Source organism: Rhinoderma darwinii, chromosome 4, assembly GCF_050947455.1.
Source record: "Rhinoderma darwinii isolate aRhiDar2 chromosome 4, aRhiDar2.hap1, whole genome shotgun sequence".
Classification (NCBI taxonomy): Eukaryota; Metazoa; Chordata; class Amphibia; order Anura; family Rhinodermatidae; genus Rhinoderma; species Rhinoderma darwinii.
Genome location: NC_134690.1, coordinates 189,832,783 through 189,859,920, shown reverse-complemented (window position 1 = coordinate 189,859,920; position 27,138 = coordinate 189,832,783). Strand labels below are relative to the sequence as shown.

General features: G+C 39.9%; 1 protein-coding gene across 7 annotated transcripts in view; it reads right to left on the bottom strand.

Moving 5' to 3' along the window:
• Nucleotides 1–1,124: 1,124 nt before the first annotated feature.
• ADGRB3 (adhesion G protein-coupled receptor B3) overlaps nt 1,125–27,138 on the bottom strand; it is an 806,266-nt gene continuing 780,252 nt past the window's right edge. For 5 of the 7 annotated variants that reach the window (XM_075861993.1, XM_075861997.1, XM_075861996.1 and 2 more), the window contains 2 exons: nt 6,454–6,558; nt 1,125–2,025 (listed from right to left, as the gene is read on the bottom strand). In XM_075861993.1, the coding sequence (XP_075718108.1) occupies nt 1,837–2,025; nt 6,454–6,558 (294 nt within the window). In that variant the 3' untranslated portion in view covers nt 1,125–1,836. The remainder of the gene's footprint in view (nt 2,026–6,453; nt 6,559–27,138) is intronic. The other 2 variants (XM_075861999.1, XM_075862001.1) reach the window with 1 other exon arrangement.

Here is a 27,138-nt window from a genome sequence, read left to right as displayed (position 1 = left end):
AGCCCCTGACCTCATAGTCTATATATGGACAGTGACATCAAGGGCTTCCCCACGACAGGAGTCTCTGGCCAGAGCACTTGCAATGCTCTGGCCGGGGACTCCAGCATTGTTGCTCCTGACATCACTACCCATATATGGAAAGTGATGTCAGGAACTTCCTTGAGCACAGCGCTTCCAGTAGCTTTGCCCGAGGCAACGTATCCCACTGTTTACCTATACAAAAAATACAAGAGATTACTGTGTAGAGGTATACGTTTAAATTACTAAGATGTAATTATTCTGCCTGTATAAACGTTTAAAATAATTGTTTATTAACAAAATTATTAAAATTGGTAGGGCACAGAGTGCCAAAAGATCCAGGTACAGGCGTTGGCAGCCAGATCAAGAGCGCAGACTGAGATGTATGTGACAAAAAGATAGATAATCAGCAAGCACCCATTCATGGATGCCTGATTATATCACAGGTGAAATGATCACATAGAAACTAACTCAGAGTGCTTGGCAAATATTAATGAGATCTGATTGCCACAGATTAGTTAACAGGCACACTCCCAACGCGTTTCTGCACCTTGTAGGGGAGCGTCCTCAGGGGTACGAGTTGCCTGAATTAATTAACGTATAGTTGCCTGTCAGCTGATATTCAGCTGTTCGTTTTAGTGTAACGGCGCATATGAGACATCTGATAGTGGTCTGAATGGGTGCTTGCTGATTATCTATCTTTTTGTCACATACATCTCAGTCTGCGCTCTTGATCTGGCTGCCAACGCCTGTACCTGGATCTTTTGGCACTCTGTGCCCTACCAATTTTAATAATTTTGTTAATAAACAATTATTTTAAACGTTTATACAGGCAGAATAATTACTGTTTACCTATACAGTTGAATATACTGCTACCCGTCGAAGATATACGTCAGGATTTTCCCGAAGTATAACTCCAATGGAAGGAAAAAAACGAGATGTGAATCAGGCCTTAAAGAAATATTTTTTTTCATCCTTTCCTGGACATCCCACATCTTAACTTTAAAATACTTTATTATCTTAAGATAAGTTAAAATTATGGAACCATGTAAAAGAGACACAAAAATCTGTCTTAGACAAAAAAAGTATATTCCATCATATTTATGTGGCACTATATACATGTACTTCAGTCTATAAACATCTCTAATGCTTTGAGAAGACAACAGAAACAGGGCTGTAGACAAAAGTTTATTTACACCATACAACATTTTAAATATTTTATACAGAGCTGCAGCAGAGAAAGCCACTATGAGCTTCCAAGATAAAACTGCAATAATAAAGATGTGAAATATATTATTCATATAAAAGTGAGATTATTACTTTATTGCATTTAAAGCAATGAAGAACGTAGCTCAACAAACATTCATTTAATGACAAAAATTTTGCTTTTTATATTATAAAGTAAAAAGTGTAGTAATGGCCAAACAGACTGTTATAAATTTTAAAAACTGCATATATACATTGTGCTTCATGGTGAAGTTTTTGGAAAACTAAACCAAATGAAGCTGTTACAACATGAATCGTTGTTTGAGGTTGATCTATAAAGATTACCTTACAAATCCATTCCACGGGTACTTACAACACATGATGGTAAGATCTGTACACCTGGTTCTGCACTAGATTTTCTAGTGAGAGTAGACAAGAAATTGAAAAAAGAAAAGAAAAAAATAAAAGAAAAAAAAAATAAAGAACACTGACATTTGGCACATGAAGTTCCTGACATTAATTTGTCACAAAAGTCCAGGCGCCAGGCTTCCAAAGTTTTTTGTGTCAGTGCAAATGACTTGTTTACTTCTTTCAGTCTTTTTCATAGTAATATTAAACCTCTGTTTGAAAGTCGCCTTCCTGTACATCTAAAGGCAAATTGAGACATTTTTCCCATTCCGAGGGTCTAAGTTCTAAAGAATCTTTTACTTCTGAATCTAATACATTTATTGTTGTATAGTGTTGATATTCACTTGGGCCTTTGAAACTGTCCCATGGATTCTTGTTTACTGCTGGGTTATCCTGTTCAGAAAAGATACAAAAAAGAAACAATGGTGTAAATGACTGTTATACTGTAAAGACTAAAACCACTTAGGCAGGCTAGTAATATACAGAAATATCCAAATTATTTTACCGGTATGGATGTAAACCTGCTTTGTCAATACAGGCATTGAAACCAATTAATGGATACTATAAATATATTAACCTTTATACGCAAGTTTTCTGGCTTAGAAAAGTCGCAAAATGGCCCAAAACCCTCAATTTGTAAATTGCGACTTTTGGCCTTTTTTGCGTCACCCTCGACAGTTTTGTAGAAAGGGGGCATGGCCACAGCGGCCCGACAAATTTATTATAATTTAGGCTAGAAAACTATAGTAAATTATAATGGAAATCTACGTCAGCCCCATAGGGTCCCCTCAGTATGACTCGTCTCATACAACGTACTAACGCCAGGCAGTAAAAAAACACCCGTGAAAAAGAAGTGCATGTCACTTCTTGAGCTGTTTTTGGAGCCGTTTTTCATTGACACTATAGAAAACAAGTTGCAAAAAATGGGCGTAAAAAACGGCACCTAAAACGTGAGTTGCTAAAAAATAATAATGAAAACAGCTTCGTATTTTCAGATGTTTTTGAGTTTGTGTGTGCTCATACCCTAATTCTGACGCTTTTTCAGTGTCGGTCTCAGCATGGAAAATGCCTTGCTTTTAGCTCTTATAGCTTTCAATGGGAATAGGTGCCGTAGTTCACATGGAGCTGATTTTAGAGCTTCCTGAAGCTGAATTCACACGCAGCTTTTGCTGCATTTTGTGCATTTTTTCATGGCTTTTTTGTGGTGTTTTTAACAGAGTTTTTTTTAATGCATTTTTTACTTCTAAAACGGCAGAAAAAAAGCGTGTACAAAATTACACTAAATAAAAAATGCCACTAAAATCACCATAAACAAATCAATGTTACATTTGAATAACGCTAGCATTTTTGAAGCATTTTAGACGCAGTTTAAAATGTCCGAAAAAAAAAATCTGTGTGTGAAAGAGGCCTGAAACTAATTCAGCAGCGCTGAAAAAAAAAATCCAGCTGCCCTATCTTGGTGAAAATTGAAAGCAATGAGTCTGAAAAAACAGTGCTCACCAGCTTTGGTACTGTTTTTATGCACTAAAAGGTGCAAAAGATGGTTTCCACAACAGTTTGCAGTTTAAAATCTGCATTATTCAGATACTGTTTTTTCAGTTTCACTTGTATTGCAGATTCTGTTGTGGCTTTGCCTAAAATGGGCATTAAATTGATGCGGACTAGCCGTTGTGTATTGAGGGGAAGAGGGCTTCCCTTCTCTCTATCAGTGCAGGATAGAGAGAAGGGACAGCTCTTTCCCTAGTAAAAGTAAAAAGAAATTCATACTTACCCGGCCGTTGCCTTGGTGACGCGTCCCTCTTTCGCCATCCAGCCCGACCTCCCTGGATGACGCGGCAGTCCATGTGACCACTGCAGCCTGTGATTGGCCAGTGATTGGCTGCAGCCGTCACTTGGACTGAAACGTCATCCTGGGAGTCCGGACTGGAGGAAGAAGCAGGGAGATCTCGGTAAGTAGGAACTTCTATTTTTTTTACAGGTTGATGTATATTGTGATCGTAAGTCACTGTCCAGGGTGCTGAAACAGTTACTGCTGATTGTTTAACTCTTTCAGCACCCTGGACAGTGACTATTTACTGACGTCGCCTAGAAACGCTGCCGTAATTACGGATGCACACTCGTAATCACCCGTAATTACGGGTGCACACCCGTAGTCACCCGTAATTACGGGAGTCCCATTGACTTCCTCAGTCTGGCTGTATACCTAGAAATACATAGGTCCAGCCAGAATGAAGAAATGTCATGTTAGTAAAACCAATACGCTCCGCAGCACACATAACATCTGCGGACTTCATTGCAGAATTTTGACTCTCCATTGAAGTCAATATAGAAATTCCGCAATGAGTCCGCAACAAGTCCGCCACACGTCCGCAACAGCCAGTGTATGCTGCGGACACCAAATTCCGCACCGCAGCCTATGCTCCGCATCGGAATTGTCCGCAACGTGTAAATGAACCCTACTAAAAAGCTGTGTAAGGCAATGGAGGAACGTGTACACTGCGGATTTCCGCTGCGGACTGTCCGTAGCGGAATTCCAGAGCAATTCCGCCACGTCTGGTCATGCCCTTAGGGGACATTGAGACGTGGCAGAATTGCTGTGGAATTCCGCTGCGGACAGTCCGCAGTGGAAATCTTTAGCAGACAGTTTGTCCATTGGTTTCCACACCTTTTTAGTTATCTTTGGGAAAACTCCACTGCGGACCATAGGCTGCGGTGCGGAATTTCCAGTCCGCAGCCTGCACTGTGTGTTGTGGAGAAGAAGCGGAATTTCGCTGCGTATTTCAGCCTTTGCAATGCAAAAACTGAAATCTGTGGCAAGTCTGCTGTGTTTTCTGCAACGTCTGAACTACCTGTCACATATGCAAATGTTGGTGCAGATTCTTTGCGTATATGCCCCAAATCTGCACCAACATATGCAGCGGAAAAAATCCGCCACGTCTGAACGTGCCCTTAGGCTTCCTTCATACACAAACATTTTTTGTGCAAAGCTTTTTTGGCCAAAAACGAATAAAAAAAACTCAGGAAAATGGTACATACATTTTTTGTTGCATTTTGTGGCCTTTTTTCAAAACAGTGTGTTTTACTACCTGTGATTTTTTTGCTTGCAGTTGCCGTTTTTCACCTTGTGATCCAAAGATCATGTGATACAAAGATTCCTCAATGCAACACATGATTTTATGATTTTTCTGAATAAACACCATAAAAAAGCAACACACATTGATACTTGCATCTTTTAATGAGGCAATATAAACCTACTATGTGGAGGTCTTAGTGGAGAAAAAGCCACTAAATGCTAAAAAAAAAAAAAAAAAAAAAAATACCAATGCCAACCTTCATGGGATTTTAAAGAAATGCCCCAGAGCTAACAAAATGTAACATAAAATAAAAAATAAAAAAAACACTTAAAAAAAAGTCATGCTTGTAGCTCTTTTTAGATTTCTCCATAGTCTTTGCCATCTGGCCACAGATGACAAAAAATGTCAGGAAAAATGCCACTAAAAACATGGTGGTTTTTCAAAAAAAGGCTGCTTGTGAAGCCACTCAAAGGGCATGGCCAGACGTGGCAGAGTTTTTCCGCTGCAAATGTTGGTGCAGATTTGGGGCAATTACACAACGAATCTGCACCAACATTTGCATATTTGACAGGTAATTCAGACGTTGCAGAAAACACAGCGGACTTGCCACAGATTTCAGTTTTTTGCATTGCAAAGGCTGAAAACCGCAGTGAAATTTTGCTGCTTCTCTGCAACAGACAGTGCATGCTGCGGAGGGAAAATTCCGCACCGCAGTCTATGGTCCGCAGCGGAGTTTTCCGCAACGTCTGAACTAACTTGCCTAAAAATGTATTGAAACCACTGTAAAAAACGTCCGCTGGAAAATTCCACTGCGGACTGTCCGCAGCGGAATTCCACAGCAATTCCGTCACGTCTGGCTGTGCCCTAAGGCTATGTTTACACATCGCGTATTTGTTGCGGAATTTCGGTTGCAGAATCCCCACTAAAATTTTGCAATGTAGTACAGTGCAATGTCAGTGAATGGGTTTTTAATAAACTGCTGCGTATTGTAGGCATGCTGCAGATTTTCCAATCCGAAGCATGTCCTTATTGTTGCAAAAATCTTTGCAATGCAAGGAATGAAAATCTACAACGAACTTCTGCACTCAAATTAACAACGAAATGCTTGCATATTTCATTGCAGGCTTTGGTACGAAATTTAGGCCGGTTCCTCAGCGCAATTTTTATACGATGTCTGAACATATCCTAACAGAACCTTAGGCAGTCACTATGCTGCCATATGGTACTGTGCTTCCGTATTACAGAGGTTTTCTCGATGTAATGGAACATGCTACAATTTTTATTCTATAAGAACCTTACAGAAAAAGAACTCTGCATACGTGCCTCGTTATGAAATTAAAGGTATATAGAAATTCAATGTTGGCCCCATACACTTATATGGGAAACGTATTATGACTTTGTACAACTTGGAGCTTGTACGGAGAGGCAAAATAAGCATGTGAATGCGCCTATAACCATGTAAGTCACTATATTTAAAAATGAGAAATGCAGTATTTTCTCTGCCAGTGTATGCATATTAGTAAAAGTATCTATCTATACATATATATATATATATATATATATATATATATATATATATATATATATATATATATATATAATAATTTATATTAAAGCTGTGGTAGGTTAAAATTAATATATATATATATATATATATATTAATTTTAACCTACCACAGCTTTAATATATATTATAATAATTTAGTTGATAGATAGGGACTTTAAAAATCTACAATAATTTTACTTACCATACTTCCAGTATTTGGTATATCCCGAAATCTGTCCAGCGTTTGAAATTTCTGGTTTAATTCCTGAAATAGCTCCATATGCCTCTTTCTAGTATGCATGACCTTCTGTTAAAAAAAAAACAAAATACAAACAATATTTTAATAAATGTCTCATTTGCAAGACTTACATATTAACAATATATAGTAAAGAGTAGTGAATTGTAATTATGAATTAAAACCATCAATACATTATATTAGTCACTCATTACATAATAATACAGTATAATAGGAAAATCACTGGCTGCATGATTTTTTTTACAATTATACTTGAAACTTAACAAAATTTATTTTATATAATACTACAGATATAGGAAAGTTTAACTTGACTGATAACTTGCTGCAGCGTGATATATCACAACAAAAGCCATTGAATAGTAATTTAAAAAGTCAAGATAAACGTTCTTGCCACAGTGCATTTAATGTGTTTAGGGTGCGTTCACACTGTGCGTTGTTGTTGCGTTTTTAGCATGTATTTTTTTTTGTTTTGGTAGATAAACCCCCATGTCTTTCAATGGGAGTTCATTAAACAAAAAAAAAAAGGCATGCTAAAAATTCACATTGTGAACCTAGCCGAAGAGTCAAGTTAAAGATTGCTACAGCTGGACATTAGTTCATAGTTATTATTTCAGTACATATTTTTCATCCATGACAAATTATTTTCCAAGTTTGCAAACTCTATAGCAAAAAAATAAATATAAATATATATATATATATATATATATATATATATACATACACACTGTTCAGAGATAACATTAAAACCACTGACAGATGTTAGGAAGCAGGTGAACTGTTGGTTCTTGAACTTGTGCTGCAAGCTGGAAAAATGTGCTAATGTAAGGAACTGAGCAACTTTGACATGTGCTAGATTGTGATGGCTAAATTACTGGATGAGAGCATCTCCAAAACGACCGGTTTTGTGGTGTCTTCCCTGCATGCAGTGGTTAGCACTTACCAGAAAAGGTCCAAGGAAGAATAAATGGCCTCAGGGTTATAAGCGCCTAAGGTGCGTGCGGAGCGAAGCCTAATCTGTCTGGTCCTATCCCACAGAAGAGCTAATGTAGCACAAATTACTGAAATTGCTGGCTATGATAAAAAGACGTTAGAGCACACAGTGTATCACAAATTGCTGTGTTTAGGGCAGTGTAGCTGCAGACCGGTCAGAGTGCCCATACAGACCCCTGTACACCAACTAAAGCGTCTACAATGGGCACGTGAGCAACTGAACTAGACCATGGAGCAATGGTAGAGGCGGCCTGGTCTGATAAATCACATTTTCTTTTACATTATGTGGACGGCCGGGTGCGTGTGCATCTCTTAGCTGGGCAAGAGATGGCACCAGGATGCACTATGGGAAGAAGGCAAGCCGACGGAGGCAATGTGATGCTCTTGGATATGCTCTATTGGGAAACTTTTGGTGCTGGTATTCATGTGGATGTTACTTTAACATGTACCACCTGCCAAAACATTGTTGCAAACCAAGTTCACCACTTCCTGGCAACGGTATTCCCTAATGGCAGTGGACTCATTTAAATGGATAATGTGCCCTGCCAAACTGCAAAAATTGTTCAGAAATGGTTTGTGGAACATGACAAAGAGTTCAAAGTGTTGACTAGGCCTTCAAATTCCCCATATGTCAATCCGCTTGAGTATTTGTGGGACATGCGGTCCAATCAATAGAGGCCCCACTTCTTACAGGAATCAAAGGATCTGCTGCTAAAGTATTGGTGGCAGATACTAAGGGGCACCTTCAAAGGTCTTGAGGAGTCCATGCCTTGACTGGTCATAGCTGTTTTGTTGACACGGGGGAGACCTACACTATATTAGGCAGGTTGTTTAAATGTTGTGACTGATCAGTGTGTGTATATATATATATATATATATATATATGCACACATACCCATATATACATACATACATACATACATACATACAGTACTGTGCAAAAGTTTTAGGTAGTTGTGGAAAAATGCTGCAATGTAAGAATGCTTCAATAAAATAGAAGTGTTAATACATTTTTTATCAATTAACAAAATGCAAAGTGAAAAAACAGAAGATAAAGCTAAACGAAATCAATATTTGGTGTGACCATCCTTGTCCTTCAAAACAGCATCAATACTTCTAGGTACACTTGCACACAGTTTTTGAAGGAACTCAGCAGGGATGTTATTCCAAACATTTTGGAGAACTAACCACAGATCTTCTGTGGATGTAGACTTCCTCAAATCCTTCTGTCTCTTGATGTAATGTCAGATAGACCCGATGATGTTGAGATCAGGGCTCGGTGGGTGCCATATCATCACTTCCAGGGCTCCTTGTTTTTCTTTACGCTGTAGATAGGTCTTAATGACATTGGCTGTATGTTTGGGGTTGTAGTCCTGCTGCAGAATACATTTGGAGCCAATCAGATGCCTCCCTGATGGTATTGCATGATGGATAAATATCTGTCTGTATTTCTCAGCATTAATCCTAAAGAAATTCCAAACTCCATTTGCTGAAATGCAGCAAAAACTTGCAAAGAACCTCCACCATGCTTCACTGTTGCCTGCAAACACTCATTATAGTAGCGCTCTCCAGCCCTTTGGCGTACAAACTGCAGAAAACAAGAGGGGGAGACGAAACCTCCAGCTCACCTTTTGTGTATGGATTTTGCACTTTGGTTCCGCACGGATCCTCGCGTCGGCACGCGATATAATGGGTAGAAGACAAGGACGATGTTGATCCAGCGGAGCTGTGGATAAAAAGGAACTTGTTCCAAGTTTAATGGACGATATTCTTAAAATGATTCAAGAGCAATCCGGACGATGTCCTGAGGTGCTTAGGAGAGATGTGTGGGATTTTGAAGTAGCGCTCTCCAGCCCTTTGGCGTACAAACTGCCTTCTGTTACAGACAAAAATGTAACATTTTGACTCATCAGTCCAGTGCGCCTGCTGACATTTTTCTGCCCCCCAGTTCCTTTGTTTTCGTGCACAGTTGAGTTGCTTAGTCTTGTTTACACGTCAAAGGTATGGCTTTTGGGTTGCAATTCTTCCATTTAGAATACTTCTGGCCAGACTTCTCCGAACAGTAGATGGGTGTACCTGGGTATCACTGGTTTCTGCCAGTTCTGAGCTGATGGCACTGCTGGACATCTTTCGATTTCGAAGGGAAGTAAGCATGATGTGTCTTTGATGTGCTGCACTAAGTTTCTGTGACCGGAAACTGCATCTACAGTCCTCAATATTGCCCATTTCTTTGCGCTTTTTTCATAATATCTTGAACAGCATATATTGAAACCCCAGTCTGCTTTGACATTTTTGCATGGGAGACACCTTTCTGATGCAGTATAACTACCTTCTGTCTTGTTGCTGTGTTCAGTCTTGCCACAGTGACCCACACCTATGGCATGAAACGGTTTTCCCCAACCTCACCTTTGTATCAGAGTTGGGTTGTTTCTCACCCAGTTTTAAGCCTCCTACACAGCTGTTACAGTTAATGACTGTGTTTCAACCTACATATATATATATATATATATATATACAAACACACATTAAATTAATGCTTATTGAATAGTAGACTGTTTTTTTCCAATCAATTAAAATCCCTAACTTGAAATAAATTTTATTGTGCCCCTAATTCCTATATTTTCTTTATTTACAGTAAACACTGTAGATCTCTATTCTGTACTTGTAATGCATTTGGAACTAAAACCAATGGGAGCTGAAGATGATCAAAGGACAATAAGTCAATGAATCTTTTACCAGCACAATGACAAAAGTTAAAAATGTTTGTTGTGGTATCTGCCAAATACAGTCAGATAACTAAATGATCATCCAACTGTCAGTCAGCTGAAATCTCTGGTCGTTGGCCAGAATAGGGAAAACTCTGGGCAAAAAATATATGCTATGTTATCCTTACTGCTGGGCCTGAGGGGATAGAGCATGACACAGGGACTTTTTTTCTTTTGTGTTCTCCAAATCTCTCGGATTCATGCAATTTACCTCAGGGCCTGCATGAAGCATGACATAGTGTAAAAGTGCTGCCTGGAGTTTTCTTTAAGGGTTCAAGCATACTAGCATTACGCCTTCATAAAACCTCCGCGTTGTCTTGAGATATATTATGCCACCTATAGAAATCAATATAGACTGTCTAGATGACTAAAAGTTGAAATGTGTCCATAATGTGGCACTGTATAGAGGAAACATACAATGCCACAAGAAGTGCCTCTGGCTCTGTTGTACAGAACCTTAGGGACTCAGCTTCAGTACAGGCTTTGTTCATAGGGCTCTGCCACTTGCCTGAGACCCAAGTCAAAGTCCTGTTCCTAATACAGATGGGAATATGAAAAGCTAGAAGAAATTGGTCAATTAGCTAATAAAGGGGTTTATAAATGTGTAGGGTTTTAGTGCTTAAGTAAAAATTACAGTCACCTATTAAACAAATTGTTATTCAGTAAAAGGTCAAAAGTATAAATAAAGTTGTAAAGTGCTGTAAATTATGATATGGTAACTGCACCGATAGATTTTTTTAAAAGTTTGTGTCGTTAACTAAAGATAATGTAGCTAGTACTGGAGACCTAGTTTCTCAGATATATTATTGACTTTATTTGCCACCTTGCACCCCAACAACCAGCTGTTCAGGGACTTAAACTTAGTTCCACTAGAACTAAATGATCACATTCTGGCTCTTATTCCTTGATTACTCGTACACTGATTTCTCCCAACAGTATAAGTACAGGGAACCGTTAACTTTCAAATAACAAGAACTTCTTTCGTTAGCCAAGCTTATATTGCTACTGTACATCTTGCTTAGAGTTTTAGAAATACACAGTACCATTGCTCAAGACGGTTTCTATTTTTTGCATTTTATTATAAAATGTGGTCGGAATATGAGATGGGACATCAAGGTTGTACATACAGTACAGACAATGCCTCTTTTTCATTCAGTTATTATTGAGTGAGACATTCAGGAATTTTTATTTTATAGTGGAAAAGTAATTTTTTTGCTTTTTTTACTTTAACCCCTTAAGGATGCAGCCTAGTTTGGGCCTTAGGGCTCAGAGATCATTTTTCAAATCTGACATGTTTCACTTTATGTGGTAATAACTTCGGAATGCCTTTACCTATCCAAGTGATTCTGAGATTGTTTTCTCGTAAGACTTTGGGCTTTATGTTAGTGCTAAAATTTGGTCGATACAGTGAGTGTTTATTTGTGAAAAATAGCAAAACTTAGAGAAAATTTTGAAAACTTACCATATTTTTTAAGTTAAATGTATCTGCTTGCAATTCAGATGGTTATACCACATAAAATAGTTACTAATTATAACATTTACCATATGTCTACTTTAGATTGGCATCATTTTTTGAACATTATTTAATTTTTCTAGGACGTTACAAGACTTAGAACATAAACAGCAATTTCTCATATTTTTATGAAAATTTCAAAAGCCTTTTTTTTTAGGTACTAGTTCAGTTCTGAAGGGACTTTGAGGGGCCTCTGTATTATAAACTCCCATAAAACACCCCATTTTAAAAACTAGACCCTCAAAGTATTCAAAACGGCATCTGGAATGGTTCTAAACCCTTTAGGCGTTTCACAGGAGTTAAAGTAAAGTGGGGTGAAATTTGCAAATTTCATTTTTCTTGTAGAAATTAAATTTGAATCAATTTTTTCTGTAACACAGAAGGTTTTACCAGAGAAACACTACTAAATATGTATTGGCCATATTCTGCAGTTTTTAGAAATGTCCCACATGTAGCTCTAGTGTACTAGTGGACTAAAACACAAGCCCCAGAAGCAAAGAAGCACCTAGTGCATTTTGGGACCTCTTTTTTATTAGAATATATTTTAGGCACCATGCTAGGTTTGAAGAGGTCTTGTGGTGCCAAAATTTTAGAAATCCCCCAAAAGTGACCCCTGTTTTGGAAACTACACCGCTCAAGAAATTCATTTATGGGTGTTGTAGCCATTTTGAGCCCACAGTTTTTTCACAAAACTTATTTGAAGTGGGCTATGAATTTAAAAAGGGATGTATGATAAATTTTAAAACACTCTTTCATACAGAGCCCTGGTTTTTCGGGACACATGTCACATTGATCTATTGTGTCCTTTCTTATCCGCCTCTTTGAGCAGACTCTGCACCCCTTTTGACTTTTTCCCTTCTTGCCAGTTTGGGGAACTTCTCCTGGAATATGCGTGTGGTCTCACTTCCAGAGGTACTGGATGCCCCCCTTCCTGGTCCCTAAAGATTAGGTTCTTGATAACCACCTCTTGAAATTCCAGGAAAGTTCCCCTCTGGCCTGCACATCAATCTAGCACGTACGCATTGTACAATGCCATCTGTATGATGTGCACGGCCAGCTTCTTATTCCACACCCTCGATTTCCACATGGCACTGTAGGGCTTCAGGACTTGATCTGACAAGTCCACCCCTCCCATGTACCTATTGTAGTCCAGGATGCAGTCTGGTTTGGGGGGCAGGTACTGGCGGAATTGAAGCCCCCCTTTAAAATGTACGAGGGACTTATCAACAGAAATACACTTCTCGGGGGTGTATGCTTTGGCAAAACGGGCACCAAAATGGTCTAATAGGGGATCCTGCACATGACCATGCAGCACATCGGGGTCTGGTATAAGATATCTGTACTCCAGTAGGTCCTAATCGATGGCTTTTTCAGAAGCCCCATGTTCAAGAGCAGTCTCCAGAACTTGGCCAACTCTACTGCGTCTACCAGAGTCCATCTGTGGGATTGGGCATAAAATGATGTGGGGTTCTTTGTTATATACTGTTGGGCATATAAATTTGTCTGGGACACCATAAGCTCTATAAATTCATCCGTGAAAAAGAACTTGAAAAAGTCCATCTCACTGAGTCCTGCTGTATTACATTTTATACCTGGGCTGCCCGTGTACTCAGCGATTTGGGGCTCATAATTGTCTGGTGTGGTGGTCCATATGGGGTCACTTCGTTCGGGGGTTTCACCTGTTGCGGGGTCACTTCTCTCAGGGGTTTCATCTGTGGTGGTGGTCCTGGGGTGTCTCCTAGGGGGTCCCTCCTCTTCATCACTGGATTATGAGGTTGACAAATAAAAGAGAATATCGCCATCCGACGAGTCTGTGTCAGAGGCAAGAAACGCATAGGCCTCTTCGGCAGAAAATGACCTTTGGGACATTAGTATTTATGTGCTTAGACACATGTAAATTGTGTGCTTAGACACGTGTATTGAGCAAAAAAAAACAAACTTTAGAATACTTGATAAGAACAGAATAAAAGTATACTTCTCTAACTAGAAGAAATAGACTGCTAAAACTTTTTTTTGTTTTTGTTTTTATGGAACGAGTGGACTTCCCTGACATTAAACCTAACCAGGGCGAGGGTTCCGAACACTAAACCTCACCAGATTTTATGTGAACTTCCCTGACACTAAATCAAACTACGGCGACGATTCCCTGACACTAAACCTAACTAGTTTATTCCAAGCTTCCCTGACGCTAAACCTAACTACGGTGATGGATTTCTGACACTAAATTCCCTGATTCTATACCCAATGATTCCCTGACACTAAAAAACCCTAATACTAGCCGAGATGCGGCATATAACTAAGTATCTAATATATATATATATATATATATATATATATATATATATATATATATATATATATATATTTTCATATTTATTTTTTAGTTTTATTGTTTTTATAGAACGAGTGGACTTCCCTGACATTAAAGCTAACTAGGGCGAGGGTTCCTAACACTAAACGTAACTAGATTTTATGTGAACTTCCCTGACACTAAACCAAACTATGGTGACGATTCCCTGACACTAAACCTAACTAGTTTATTCCGAGCTTCCCTGATGCTAAACCTAACTACGGTGACGGATTCCTGTCACTAAATTTCCTGACGCTATACCCAACGATTCCCTGACACTAACAAACCCTAATACTAGCTGAAATGCTGCAGATAACTAATTGTCTAAACTTTTTATATATATATATATATATATATATATATATTTTATTTTTTTTAGTTTTTTTGTTTTTATGGAACGAGTGGACTTCCCTGACACTAAAGCTAACCAGGGCGAGGGTTCCTAACACTAAAACGAACTAGATTTTATGTGAACTTCCCTGACACTAAACCAAACTACGGTGACGATTCCCTGACACTAAACCTAACTAGTTTATTCCGAGCTTCCCTGATGCTAAACCTAACTACGGTGACGGATTCCTGTCACTAAATTCCCTGACGCTATACCCAACGATTCCCTGACACTAACAAACCCTAATACTGGCTGAAATGCTGCAGATAACTAAGTGTCTAAACTTTTTTTATATATATATATATATATATATATATATATATATATATATATATTTTTTTTTTAATATATTTTTTTTTTAGTTTTTTTGTTTTTATGGAACGAGTGGACTTCCCTGACACTAAAGCTAACCAGGGCTAGGGTTCCTAACACTAAAACGAACTAGATTTTATGTGAACTTCCCTGACACTAAATCAAACTACGGCGACGATTCCCTGACACTAAACCTAACTAGTTTATTCCGAGCTTCCCTGATGCTAAACCTAACTACGGTGACGGATTCCTGACACTAAATTCCCTTACGCTATACCTAACGATTCCCTGACACTAATAACTGATTTTATGTGAACTCTACAGTGATGGATCCCTAACGCTAAACCTAAGTACAGTGATGGATCCCTAACGCTAAACCTAACTACGGTGATGGATTCCTGATGCTAAATTCCCTCCTGCTATACCTAGCTATGCTTTTTGACGGTTCCCTGACACTAACTAACCCTAATACTAAACTAACTAGCTGCTAACTTTATAAACTAAACTTTTTATTTAAAATAGTTTTTATTATATTGTTTAAATTGTATAAAGAAAATAAAAAATAATCCCCAGGGACCAAGAAATGTGGCCCTGAAGACTCAAAAGTGGTCAGTGATAGAGATCACTGATCAAAAACGTGGGTGACAAGGGAAACACAAGAGGAACACAATGACAGAAGTGGGAAGTGGATACAAGTTGGTAAAAGCAAAAAAACCCGATATATTTGTTATTTTTTAAAATCTACTCTGACTGACTCTCTCCACAACCGCTCTCTACGACTATCTAACTCCAACGGAGTTCGGGTGCGGCCAGATCTGAGGTCAGAGCAGGAAATTATGAATGCGATCGCTGCTATTGGTCGATTGTCACTGACTAACCAAAAGCAGCGGTCGCGGAGGCGGGACCACTACAATTGGTCTTGGCACACTGAGCTGTGATAGCCTGCTGTCGGAAACAGCAGGCATTACAGCTCGATGAAATGCCCGGGGAAAATGGCGATGCATTTTCCCCAGGACGTACTATTCCGTCACTGAGAGCTAACTACAGTGAAGGAAATAAGTATTTGATCCCTTGTTGATTTTGTAAGTTTGCCCACTGTCAAAGTCATGAACAGTCTAGAATTTTTAGGCTAGGTTAATTTTACCAGTGAGAGATAGATTATATTAAAAAAAACCTGAAAATCACATAGTCAAAATTATATATATTTATTTGCATTGTGCACAGAGAAATAAGTATTTGATCCCCTACCAACCATTAAGAGTTCAGCCTCCTCCAGACCAGTTACACGCTCCAAATCAACTTGGTGCCTGCATTAAAGACAGCTGTCTTAAATGGTCACCTGTATAAAAGACTCCTGTCCACAGACTCAATTAATCAGTCTGACTCTAACCTCTACAACATGGGCAAGACCAAAGAGCTTTCTAAGGATGTCAGGGACAAGATCATAGACCTGCACAAGGCTGGAATGGGCTACAAAACCATAAGTAAGACGCTGGGTGAGAAGGAGAGGACTGTTGGTGCAATAGTAAGAAAATGGAAGACATACAAAATGACTGTCAATCGACATCAATCTGGGGCTCCATGCAAAATCTCACCTCGTGGGGTATCCTTGATCCTGAGGAAGGTGAGAGCTCAGCCGAAAACTACACGGGGGGAACTTGTTAATGATCTCAAGGCAGCTGGGACCACAGTCACCAAGAAAACCATTGGTAACACATTACGCCGTAATGGATTAAAATCCTGCAGTGCCAGCAAGGTCCCCCTGCTCAAGAAGGCAAATGTACAGGCCCGTCTGAAGTTTGCAAATGAACATCTGGATGATTCTGAGAGTGATTGGGAGAAGGTGCTGTGGTCAGATGAGACTAAAATTGAGCTCTTTGGCATTAACTCAACTCGCCGTGTTTGGAGGAAGAGAAATGCTGCCTATGACCCAAAGAACACCGTCCCCACTGTCAAGCATGGAGGTGGAAACAATATGTTTTGGGGGTGTTTCTCTGCTAAGGGCACAGGACTACTTCACCGTATCAATGGGAGAATGGATGGAGCCATGTACCGTCAAATCCTGAGTGATAACCTCCTTCCCTCCACCAGGACATTAAAAGTGGCTTGTGGCTGGGTCTTCCAGCACGACAATGACCCGAAACATACAGCCAAGGCAACAAAGGAGTGGCTCAAAAAGAAGCACATTAAGGTCATGGAGTGGCCTAGCCAGTCTCCAGACCTTAATCCCATCGAAAACTTATGGAGGGAGCTGAAGATCCGAGTTGCCAAGTGACAGCCTCGAAATCTTAATGATTTACAGATGATCTGCAAAGAGGAGTGGGCAAAATTCCAACTAACATGTGTGCAAACCTCATCATCAACTAAAAAAAACGTCTGACTGCTGTGCTTGCCAACAAGGGTTTTGCCACCAAGTATTAAGTCTTGTTTGCCAAAGGGATCAAATACTTATTTCTCTGTGCACAATGCAAATAAATATATATAATTTTGACAATCAGATTGTCTTTTTTTTTTTTTTTTATATATATATAATCTATCTCTCACTGGTAAAATTAACCTATCCTAAAAATTCGAGACTGTTCATGTCTTTGACAGTGGGCAAACTTACAAAATCAGTAAGGGATCAAATACTTATTTCCTTCACTGTATGTGCTCAGCACGACGGAATAATACGTTGTAGAGCGCGAAGAGGTTAAATTTAACAAAATTTAGCTCAAACAAATTAAAACATAGAGCAGAGAGGTCTCACTAACCGTATTGTTTAGATTGCTACTTATAGTTGTCTAAAGGCCAATTTAATATATTTAATATAGCCAATATTATAATTAAACTTATCTTAAATGTTTCTAGAATTTCTTACCCAATGTAAATGCACGAAACTGTCAATGATTCACTGATTTCAGCATCAACAATGGAGTAGGTATAACTATGGCAAGATCTCAAACATGCTTGTAATTCCCTATCAGCCAATTTCCTTAAAAAACTGCACAACAGAGAACTGGTGACAATTAAAAGGCAATTTGTAATAACACTACGTATATTTTTAAACTTGTAAACCTTTCAAGAATATACTTTAATAGTTGAAAAAGTTTTAAAATCATATTTGATTTAAACGTTTTCTAGAATAAAAGTTTCTAAGGCATGAACAGTCCTATATATTGGACATTGCAAAAAAAGTTACACTGTTTTAGATGACGGGAAAGTGTTTTTATTTATTCATTTTATTTTTCATTTGATCTAAGTATGGCCTCATGCACACGAACGTATTTTTGTCCTCCCGTAAATACTGGCGTAAATACGGGTCTAGTGTCACACGTTTTCGACCCGTATTGCACCAGTATTTACGGACCCGTGCCCGTAAATACGGGTGTGGTGTCACCGGTATTTCACCCGTATTTACGGGCACGTTTTCGCTGTAAAATTGCACTGCACTAATCGGCAGCCCCTTCTCTCTATCAGTGCAGGATAGAGAGAAGGGGCAGCCCTTTCCGAGGTAAAAGTAAAAGAAATTCATACTTACTTAGTTGCCTTGTTGACGCGTCCCTCTCTTGACATCCAGCCCGACCTCCCTGGATGAAGTGGCAGTCCATGTGACCGCTGCAGCCTGTGATTGGCCTGTGATTGGCTGCAGCGGTCACATGGGCTGAAACGTTATCCCTGGGAAGAAGCAGTGGAGACTGGAGGAAGAAGCAGGGAGTTCTGGATAAGTATGAACTTCTATTTTTTTTACACATTGATTTATATTGTGATCGGAAGTCACTGTCCAGGGTGCTGAAACAGTTACTGCCGATCAGTTAACTCTTTCAGCACCCTGGACAGTGACTATTTACTGACGTCGCCTAGCAACGCTCCCGTAATTATGGGTGCACACGTAGTCACCCGTAGTTACGGGAGCCCCATAGACTTCTATGGGCCTGCCCGTGCCGTAATTACAGCCTAAAATAGGACATGTTCTATATTTTTCAACGGCTCGGGCACCTTCCCGTAAGCATACGGGGAGGTACCCATGGCCAATAGAAGTCTATGGGCCCTGTAATTACGGCGCGTGATTAGGGGCGTTTTTACGTTCGTGTGCATGGGGCCTATGTCTGAGAAAGTCTTGGAAACATTACATCCCCTAAGCCAAGTGGTAGAATTCTGGATATACACGACTTAATGATATAATTATACCACATTGGGCCTTAAAGAACAGAGGTCAAAAGCAACAACTGGGCTCTTTTTTATTTGTATTTTTTTTTTTAAAGGACTGTGGAGCAAAAAGTCCAATATGTATTTAATTGATCCAATTAAGTAATCAGAGATGTTTGCGTTCCACATTCACAGCTGAGTGAAAGTGTTACTAAAACTGAGAGGTGATTGTGAATCACTTAATTATTTTAAATGAATGACTTGTGCATTGAAACGCAAAAATAGCCAATACATGTATTTTCTTTTCTTAGGGAAAATACACATACAATTATTAATACATCAACGTCCCACTGTCCAAATAGGTACAGTTCCATTTAATAAAATACCGTACTTGTCGAGGCTCAAGGGTAAATGCATGATGATGAACTAAGGGCCTGTTCACACTTGCATTTGACAGCTCTGTTCTAACAAAAGAAGAAGAAAAAAATATCTAAAGGCAATATTTTCCTTGTTCACCTTGCTAGGATCTTTGCTTACATTCAATTTAATTAATATTAATAATAGCTGTCATATGCTTAGGAAACTATACTTAGCAGTAGAAGACAGACTTAATTGGGACAGTACATGACTCATAACCATAATAGTAGAACATGGTCGAACATGCTAAAAGTCAAAGCCAGAAGCATGGACTAAATATAGCTGAACAAGCCAGGACCACAGCAAGCAACCAAGAGCTCAGAAGCACATGAATAACTCAAAACATATAGGATCCGGGAACAGGAATACAGAAACAACCAGAAACACAAGAACACAGAAGTAAACAGTATCTTGGGAAGAGGCTTAAAGGAACAACAACTAACACAAGAATACAGTAGAACACAGAATCTCAGGAACAGGAATACGTGAACAATCTGAAATACAAGAGCACAGAAGCAGATAGGATCTCACGGACAGAAGTATAGGAACAACCACAAACACAAGAGCAGAGAGGCAGACACGATCTCGCAAACAGGAGTATAGGAACAACCACAATCACAAGAGCACAGAAGCAGACACGAACTCAGGAACAGGAGTATAGGAACAACCACAAACACAAGAGCACAGAAGCAGACACGATCTCGGGAACAGGAGTACAGGAACAACCACAAACACAAGAGCACAGAAGCAGACAGGATCACGGGAACAGGAGTATAGGAACAGGGGGGGTCGAAGCCGAGCGGCTGAGGAGAATGGCTGCTTGATGACCTCGCTCCTGACAAGTAACCTCGCTCAAAGCGGCACACAGCCGAGCTAACCGATCAAATTAGGTCAGCTCACAACTGCACCAACTCAGGAACCTGGCCAGGTACTGTCACATTACTTTTGGCAGCCACGATCCTTGTAACGGCAGTCGGCCGATGCCATGGCCTGACCGGCTACGTGTTGCACGAGAGACGGAAGCAGGAACAATCTATTGCCATCCAGCATCTTGGTCTCTCTCTGTTATACTTACCTTCACAGAAAGCCCCCCTGAGCACTGGGGTAGATGATCTGCATTTTCGAGCATACACAGCTCCTTATTTCTTGTACTGCCCAACTAAGGCCTAGTTCAGCCTTGCAACAGCGGACTAAATTTCCTCTGACAGCCGCTCGCGCTGGTCACATAGATGGCCTTCTGCATCCAAAGGTTGAACCCTTGCGAATTCCAGGGGGGAATAAGAGACTGTGGGAAGCTGATATCCTTCCACCACAGGGGTGTTCATTTATGGCCTTGCCTGGTTCTGAAGCAGCTGAACAAATTTGCCCATCACTGCCACTAGAGTCTGCTGTTACTGCAGCGTTCCTGTACTACATATGGTATAGGAGCTTTATTACTACCTGTTGTATTTTGGATTATTGACATCTTTTACTGAGGATTACCTATATTCTTTTGGATTATACTCATTGTTGCTACTGGGACGTATCTCCTGTTGATCCTTCCTTGGTGACTTTTCACTTGCATATATACTGCTTAAAGAATAAGCTACCATGACAAAACGTAGGGGCAAGTCTGCTCCCAGGAAACTTACGGAGTATTTTGCTAACCCTGCTCTGCCGCACAACGAATGTCCCCTACTGGCTGCTCCTCTCACTCAGATACCTGGGGAGATTTCCCCTCCTAACCTTTCGCTACACGTGGATGGGGCGCCTTTTGAGGTTAAAGACTCCTCGATGGACTCAGCAAATGGCGGGGATGAAATGAAAGAATGCACTCTTCCCTATGGCTTCGCCTACAGGTAAATGTCCAGTCAAAAATAAATCCTCACAAATAGATGATGTCTTGTTGTCTCAGGCTTTGGTGGACGCGCCCTGTGATATTACTCAATTTCCCTCTTGTGATGCCTCTATCACAGTGGACACATTAAAAGGCATGTTAGTCCTTCTTCAAAATGGCATCAACAGCAGCGTTTCCTCCCTAGTCCGCAAACTGCAATCCAATGTCAATGCTTTGGGAGATCGTACCGACCACTTGGAATTCAAAATGGGGGAATTCTCTGTGGCACACAATGAACTTGTGGATGCACATAATACACTGGAAGAAGTTAAATGGCTCTAGGGTAAAGCCACAGATGCTGAGGATCGCTCCAGGTGCAATAATATTAAAATAAGGGGTATCCCAGAGGGGGTGTCCTCTTCTGATCTTGCAAGTTATCTAAGACGTCTATTCCTCATCATTGCACCATCTCTCTCACATCTGGACTTGACAATTGACCGGGTACATAGAATACACAAATCCAAAGCAACTCCGGACAAGGCGCCTAGGGATGTTCTGTCCAGATTACATTTCTATCACATAAAGGAAAGACTGATGTTTGAGGCGAGAAAGATGGGTACGCTGCCTCACCTACACTTCCATCTCTTTATTTACAGATCTCTCGGCAGCCACTCTTCAAGCTCGAAGGGACTTCTTTCCAGTTACGAAGATTCTGAGAAACCACAGCATCAAATACAAGTGGGGATTCCCTACCAAACTTTTAATAATGAATTATGGTGCCCTGGTGGCTGTCGCCTCTGTGAAAGAAGGTTTGTCACTGCTACACAGGTGGAACATCTCAATTCCTGAACTATCCTCTAGATCTGGTGGGACTCGGGCACCCTCTTAGTTGGTTTTGGAATGGCACACCGTGGGCTCCTGTCAACATGCTACCTGACCAAGCTTATCATTTATTATTTCTTGTATGAATTCCCTGAGATTCCAGTATCCTTTATCCAGTTAGCCTTAACGCTACAATTGCATTGAGCACTCCTAACATGTGCTTGTTTTTCCTCCCCCCCCCCCCCCCGGAAAAATCAGTGCGTGTACAGCACTATGACTGTTTTCAGTTTGCTCAATTATGGTTTGTTTTATTCTACTATCATATGTACTGTTGGTTCTGTTACTAGGCTGCTCAACATCTAACTTCGCAGACACTGTTACCTACTACTGCATTGTCCAGGCTGTTGTTTCCCAATATTGTATTGGTATTGTTTTACTGGTATCTTCACACGTCTAATTGCATATGTTCTTTGATCCTTCATTATGGTGGTACAATTTCCTCAATTAATATCAGGGGACTGAAAAGTCCCTTCAAACAAAGTCTTTTGTGGTGTGAGGCTAAGTCCTGACACCATGTGATATCTTATTAGTACAAGAAACGCATTTTCATGTAGATAAATCCCCTACATTTTGTAACAAATATTTTCCGCACATTTTTACCTCCTCCTGCCCAGCTAAATGTAAAGGAGTTATGATTGCTGTCAAGAATACAGTAGCTTTTATCTTTAAATTGCTTATTCAAGATACTCAAGGGAGGTTTTTGGAATTGGTGTGTGAAATTAATAATATGTTGTACACTATATTTAATGTGTATTTTCCCAACAAACGTCAACATCATTATTTAAAATCTTTACTGCCAAAAATTAAGAATTCAACACAGGGCCTGTTTAGTTATTGGTGGAGATTAAAATATGATCATTGATCCGTCTATAGACTCCACTGCTAGATGTAGACAGATTTCCCCCCTCTGCTTCGACTGTGTTAGAGGATGGCCTGTATGATGTGTGGAGGTGCCAGCATGGGGGAGAGAGGGATTATACCTTCTTTTCTCCCCCACACATTTCCTACTCTAGGATTGATTTATTTTTGGTAAATAATAGGGGACTTCTGCAAGCCCAGTCCACTAAGGTTGGCCAAATCACTTGGTCAGACCATGCCCCGGTTTCCCTTTCCTTAGAAGAAACATATTCATCCCCCAATCCCTCCCAATGGCATTTAAATGATTATATCCTCCATCACTCTGAACCTAAACATAAATCAATGGAAGAACTGACACAGTACTTCTCCACCAACATAGGAACAGTTTCCTGTCCACATGTATTGTGGAAAGCCCACAAGGCTTACATGAGAGGGATGCTGATAAAGGACTGTTCTCAGGCCAAACGGAAAAGAGAAAAGGAGATATTTGAACTTACTAAAAAAGTGTCAGATTTAGATTTAAAAAACAAAGCATCCCCTTCAATGATTTACTCTACTGAATTGCGGTCCCTACATTTAACTTTACAGTCTCTACTTGCTTCTCAGCATGACTTATATCTCAAACGCATGCAAATGCATACTTACGTGCATAATAACAAGGCTGGAACACTCTTGGCTAAGAAAATAAAACAAACCTCGTCACGCTCTCACATTGCCTACCTTATAGACGAGCAGGGGCATAATATTCTGGATCCTATACTGATAGCTGAGCAGTTTCAGGCTTATTATAGCGCTTTATACAACCTGCATAGAGATAGTAACACCTGCGAAGTCCAATATCACAGACTTTCTTAATGCGGTCCCATTGCCACAAGTGTCACAAACCCAACTACAGGATCTTTCTGCTCCATTTACTGAACCAGAGATAATTAAAGCCATAACTTCCCTTAAGTTATTTAAAGTTCCTGGCCTTGACGGGTTTACGAATAACTTTTACAAAGTGTATGCACCAATCCTAGCCCCTCATCTATTGCAAGTCTTCAATAAAGCTGCCTTAGAAGGTACTTTCCCAGAGGAAATGCTACCTGCCATTATAGTTACCTATATGTGAAAATATATGCGAAGTTTCTCTCCAATAGACTTTTACGAATTGTCCCTCAGTTAGTTCAATCAGATCAGGTGTGGTTTGTGGCAGAACGACAGGCTCTGGACAGAACTCGTAGGTTTATGGATTTGGTGCAGTGTGCGGAGATTTCTTGAAAACATTCTCTGCTCCTAGCCTTGGACGCAGAGAAGACGTTTGATCGAGTGCATTGGGATTATTTGTCTCACCCCTTGGAGTACTTTGGTCTCAAAGGTTTCATAAAATCCTCTTGCATTATAATCCTCTTGCATTATACTCGTCTCCTTCAGCTAGGCTTATTTCATCAGGTTTTTGTCTGATCCCTTTAAGATAAAAAATGGCATGCGACAATGCTGCCCACTATCCCCTATCATATTTGCCCTGGTTATGGAACCACTGGCGGAGTTAATACATAGTAATTCAAATATTCAGTGTTACAGTTGGATCTACGGTTCACAAAATCGGCCTCTATGTGGATGATGTTCTGTTAGCAATTTCTGATGCTCTTCAATCTTTACCCGCTGTTCAGGATCTTATTTCAATGTTTGGTAGTATATTATATTATAAAGTCAACCCATCTGAGGGTATGTTCACACGCAGTGACCAAAAACGTCTGAAAATAGGGAGCTGTTTTCAGGCGAAAACAGCTCCTGATTTTTAGAAGTTTTTGTAGCAACTCACGGATGATCTTCTGTTAGCAATTTCTGATCCTCTTCAATCTTTACCCGCTGTTTAGGATCTTATTTCAATGTTTGGTAGTATATTATATTATAAAGTCAACCCATCTGAGGGTACGTTCACATGCAGTGACCAAAAATATCTGAAAATAGGGATCTGTTTTCAGGTGAAAACAGCTCCTGACTTTCAGACGTTTTTGTAGCAACTCACGTTTTTCGCAGCGTAATTTACGGACGTTATTGGAGCTTTTTTTCAATGGAGTCAATGAAAAACGGCTCCAAAAAGTCCCAAGAAGTGACATGCACTTCTTTTTCGTGGGCGTCTTTTTACGCGCCATATTTTGACAGCAACGCGTAAAATAACACCTCGTGGGAACAGAACACCGTAAACCCCATTTGAAAGCAATGGGCAGATGTTTGTAGGCGTATTAGGGGAGTTTTTTCAGCCAGAATTTGAGGCGTAAAACGCCCGAATTACGTCTGAAAACACTGCGTGTGAACATACCTTACGTCTCAAATACTGAATATTGGAATTGATTCACTCACTAGAGCAGCTTTGATTTCACATTTTCCCTATGAGTGGTAAGAGGATCAGATCACATATTTGGTAGTGTCTATTACTAGCCCTAGTTCGGCCTTATTTACAAAGGATTATATCCCACTCCTCTCAAAAGTCCCCAAATTATTAGACATTTTTTTTCAAAACCTATGATTTCCTGGGCCGGTAAGATAGCTATAATAAAAATGATGGTCTTGCCGATAATATTATATATGTTTCGCACGGTAATTATCCCGGACTCTAATGCTTATCTCTCCAAACTACTAAAAACTACTCACAGACTTCATATGGGCCGGCAGAAAACCGAGGATACGATTTTCCACAATTACTAGATCTTGGTTGTCTGAGGGGATGGGAGTTCCAGACATTAGGAAATATTTTCATTCTACTGTCCTTACCCATGTACTATTCCCCATCCCCTGAACTGCCATTATAGTTTATTGGTCTTGCTGGCATCCCTGCAGATCTCCGGTGTATTGTTGGCCATGTCATCCTGGCTGCTAGACTATTGATAGCTAGATCCTGGAAATCTTGGGATCCGCTTACAACAGCAGAGCTAATTACCTTAGTTCAATTTGACTGTGTCATGGAGAAGATGGTAGCTGTACGTTTGAATATGTATGATAAATTTCAGGGGCATTGGGCTATTTGGTCTGAATATAGATCGTCCGGAGCTCCCCCCGCCCCCACCGTAACATAATTTCTGGTGTCGCCCAGGAGGTCTTCTTGAGGTCACATGTTCATCCTTTATCCTCCAATTTGAACTTATGTATATCTGGACCTTCCTGTATAATTTAACTGGAGCCTTGGTATAAAATTCTGTTAGGCCATTGAGGCTGTTGTAACTTCTACATGAGTGGACATACTTCCTGGAATACAATTTTAATTTCTTTCATGAAGGTAACAAATTTTGTATTCTCTAGATTTTTTTCTATTGTAGCCGAATATTTGGTTATGTTTATGTTGATATTCCTGTTTCTTTATTTTTCTTGCTGAGACACCCTGTCATAGGTCTTGAATTGTAATGTCAATCCATTCTGATTGTACATTATTCTGCAGTCAATGTCTGGAAACACTGATCTTGGAATGGTTTTGTGAATTATAACTGTACATGTCTCTTTGTTATTTTGAAAATACAATAAAAATCGAAATGTTAAAAAAAATCAGTAAGGGAACAACCACAAACACAAGAGCACAGAAGCAGACACAATCTCGGAACAAGAGTACAGGAACAACCACAAACACAAGAACACAAAAGCAGACATGATCTCGCAAACAAGAGTATAGGAATAACCACAAACACAAGAGCAAAGAAGCAGACAGGATCTCACGGACAGGAGTATAGGAACAACCACAAACACAAGAGCACAGAAGCAGACAGGATCTCGAGAACAGGAGTATAGGAACAACCACAAACACAAGAGCACAGAAGCAGACATGATCTCGCAAACAGGAGTATAGGAACAACCACAAACACAAGAGCACAGAAACAGACAGGATCTCGCGAACAGAAGTATAGGAACAACCACATACACAAAAGCACAGAAGCAGACATGATCTCGCTAACAGAAGTATAGGAATAACCAAAAACACAAGAGTACAGAAGCAGAAACGTTCTTGCAAACAGGAGTATAAGAGCAACCACAAATACAAGAGCACAGAAGCAGACAGGATCTGACGAGCAGGAGTATAGGTACAACCACAAACATAAGAGCACAGAAGCAGACACGATCTCGCGAACAGGAGTATTGGAATAACCACAAGCACAAGAGCACAGAAGCAGATACGTTCATGGGAAAAGGAGTATAGGAACAACCACAAACACAAGAGCACAGAAGCAGCCACGATCT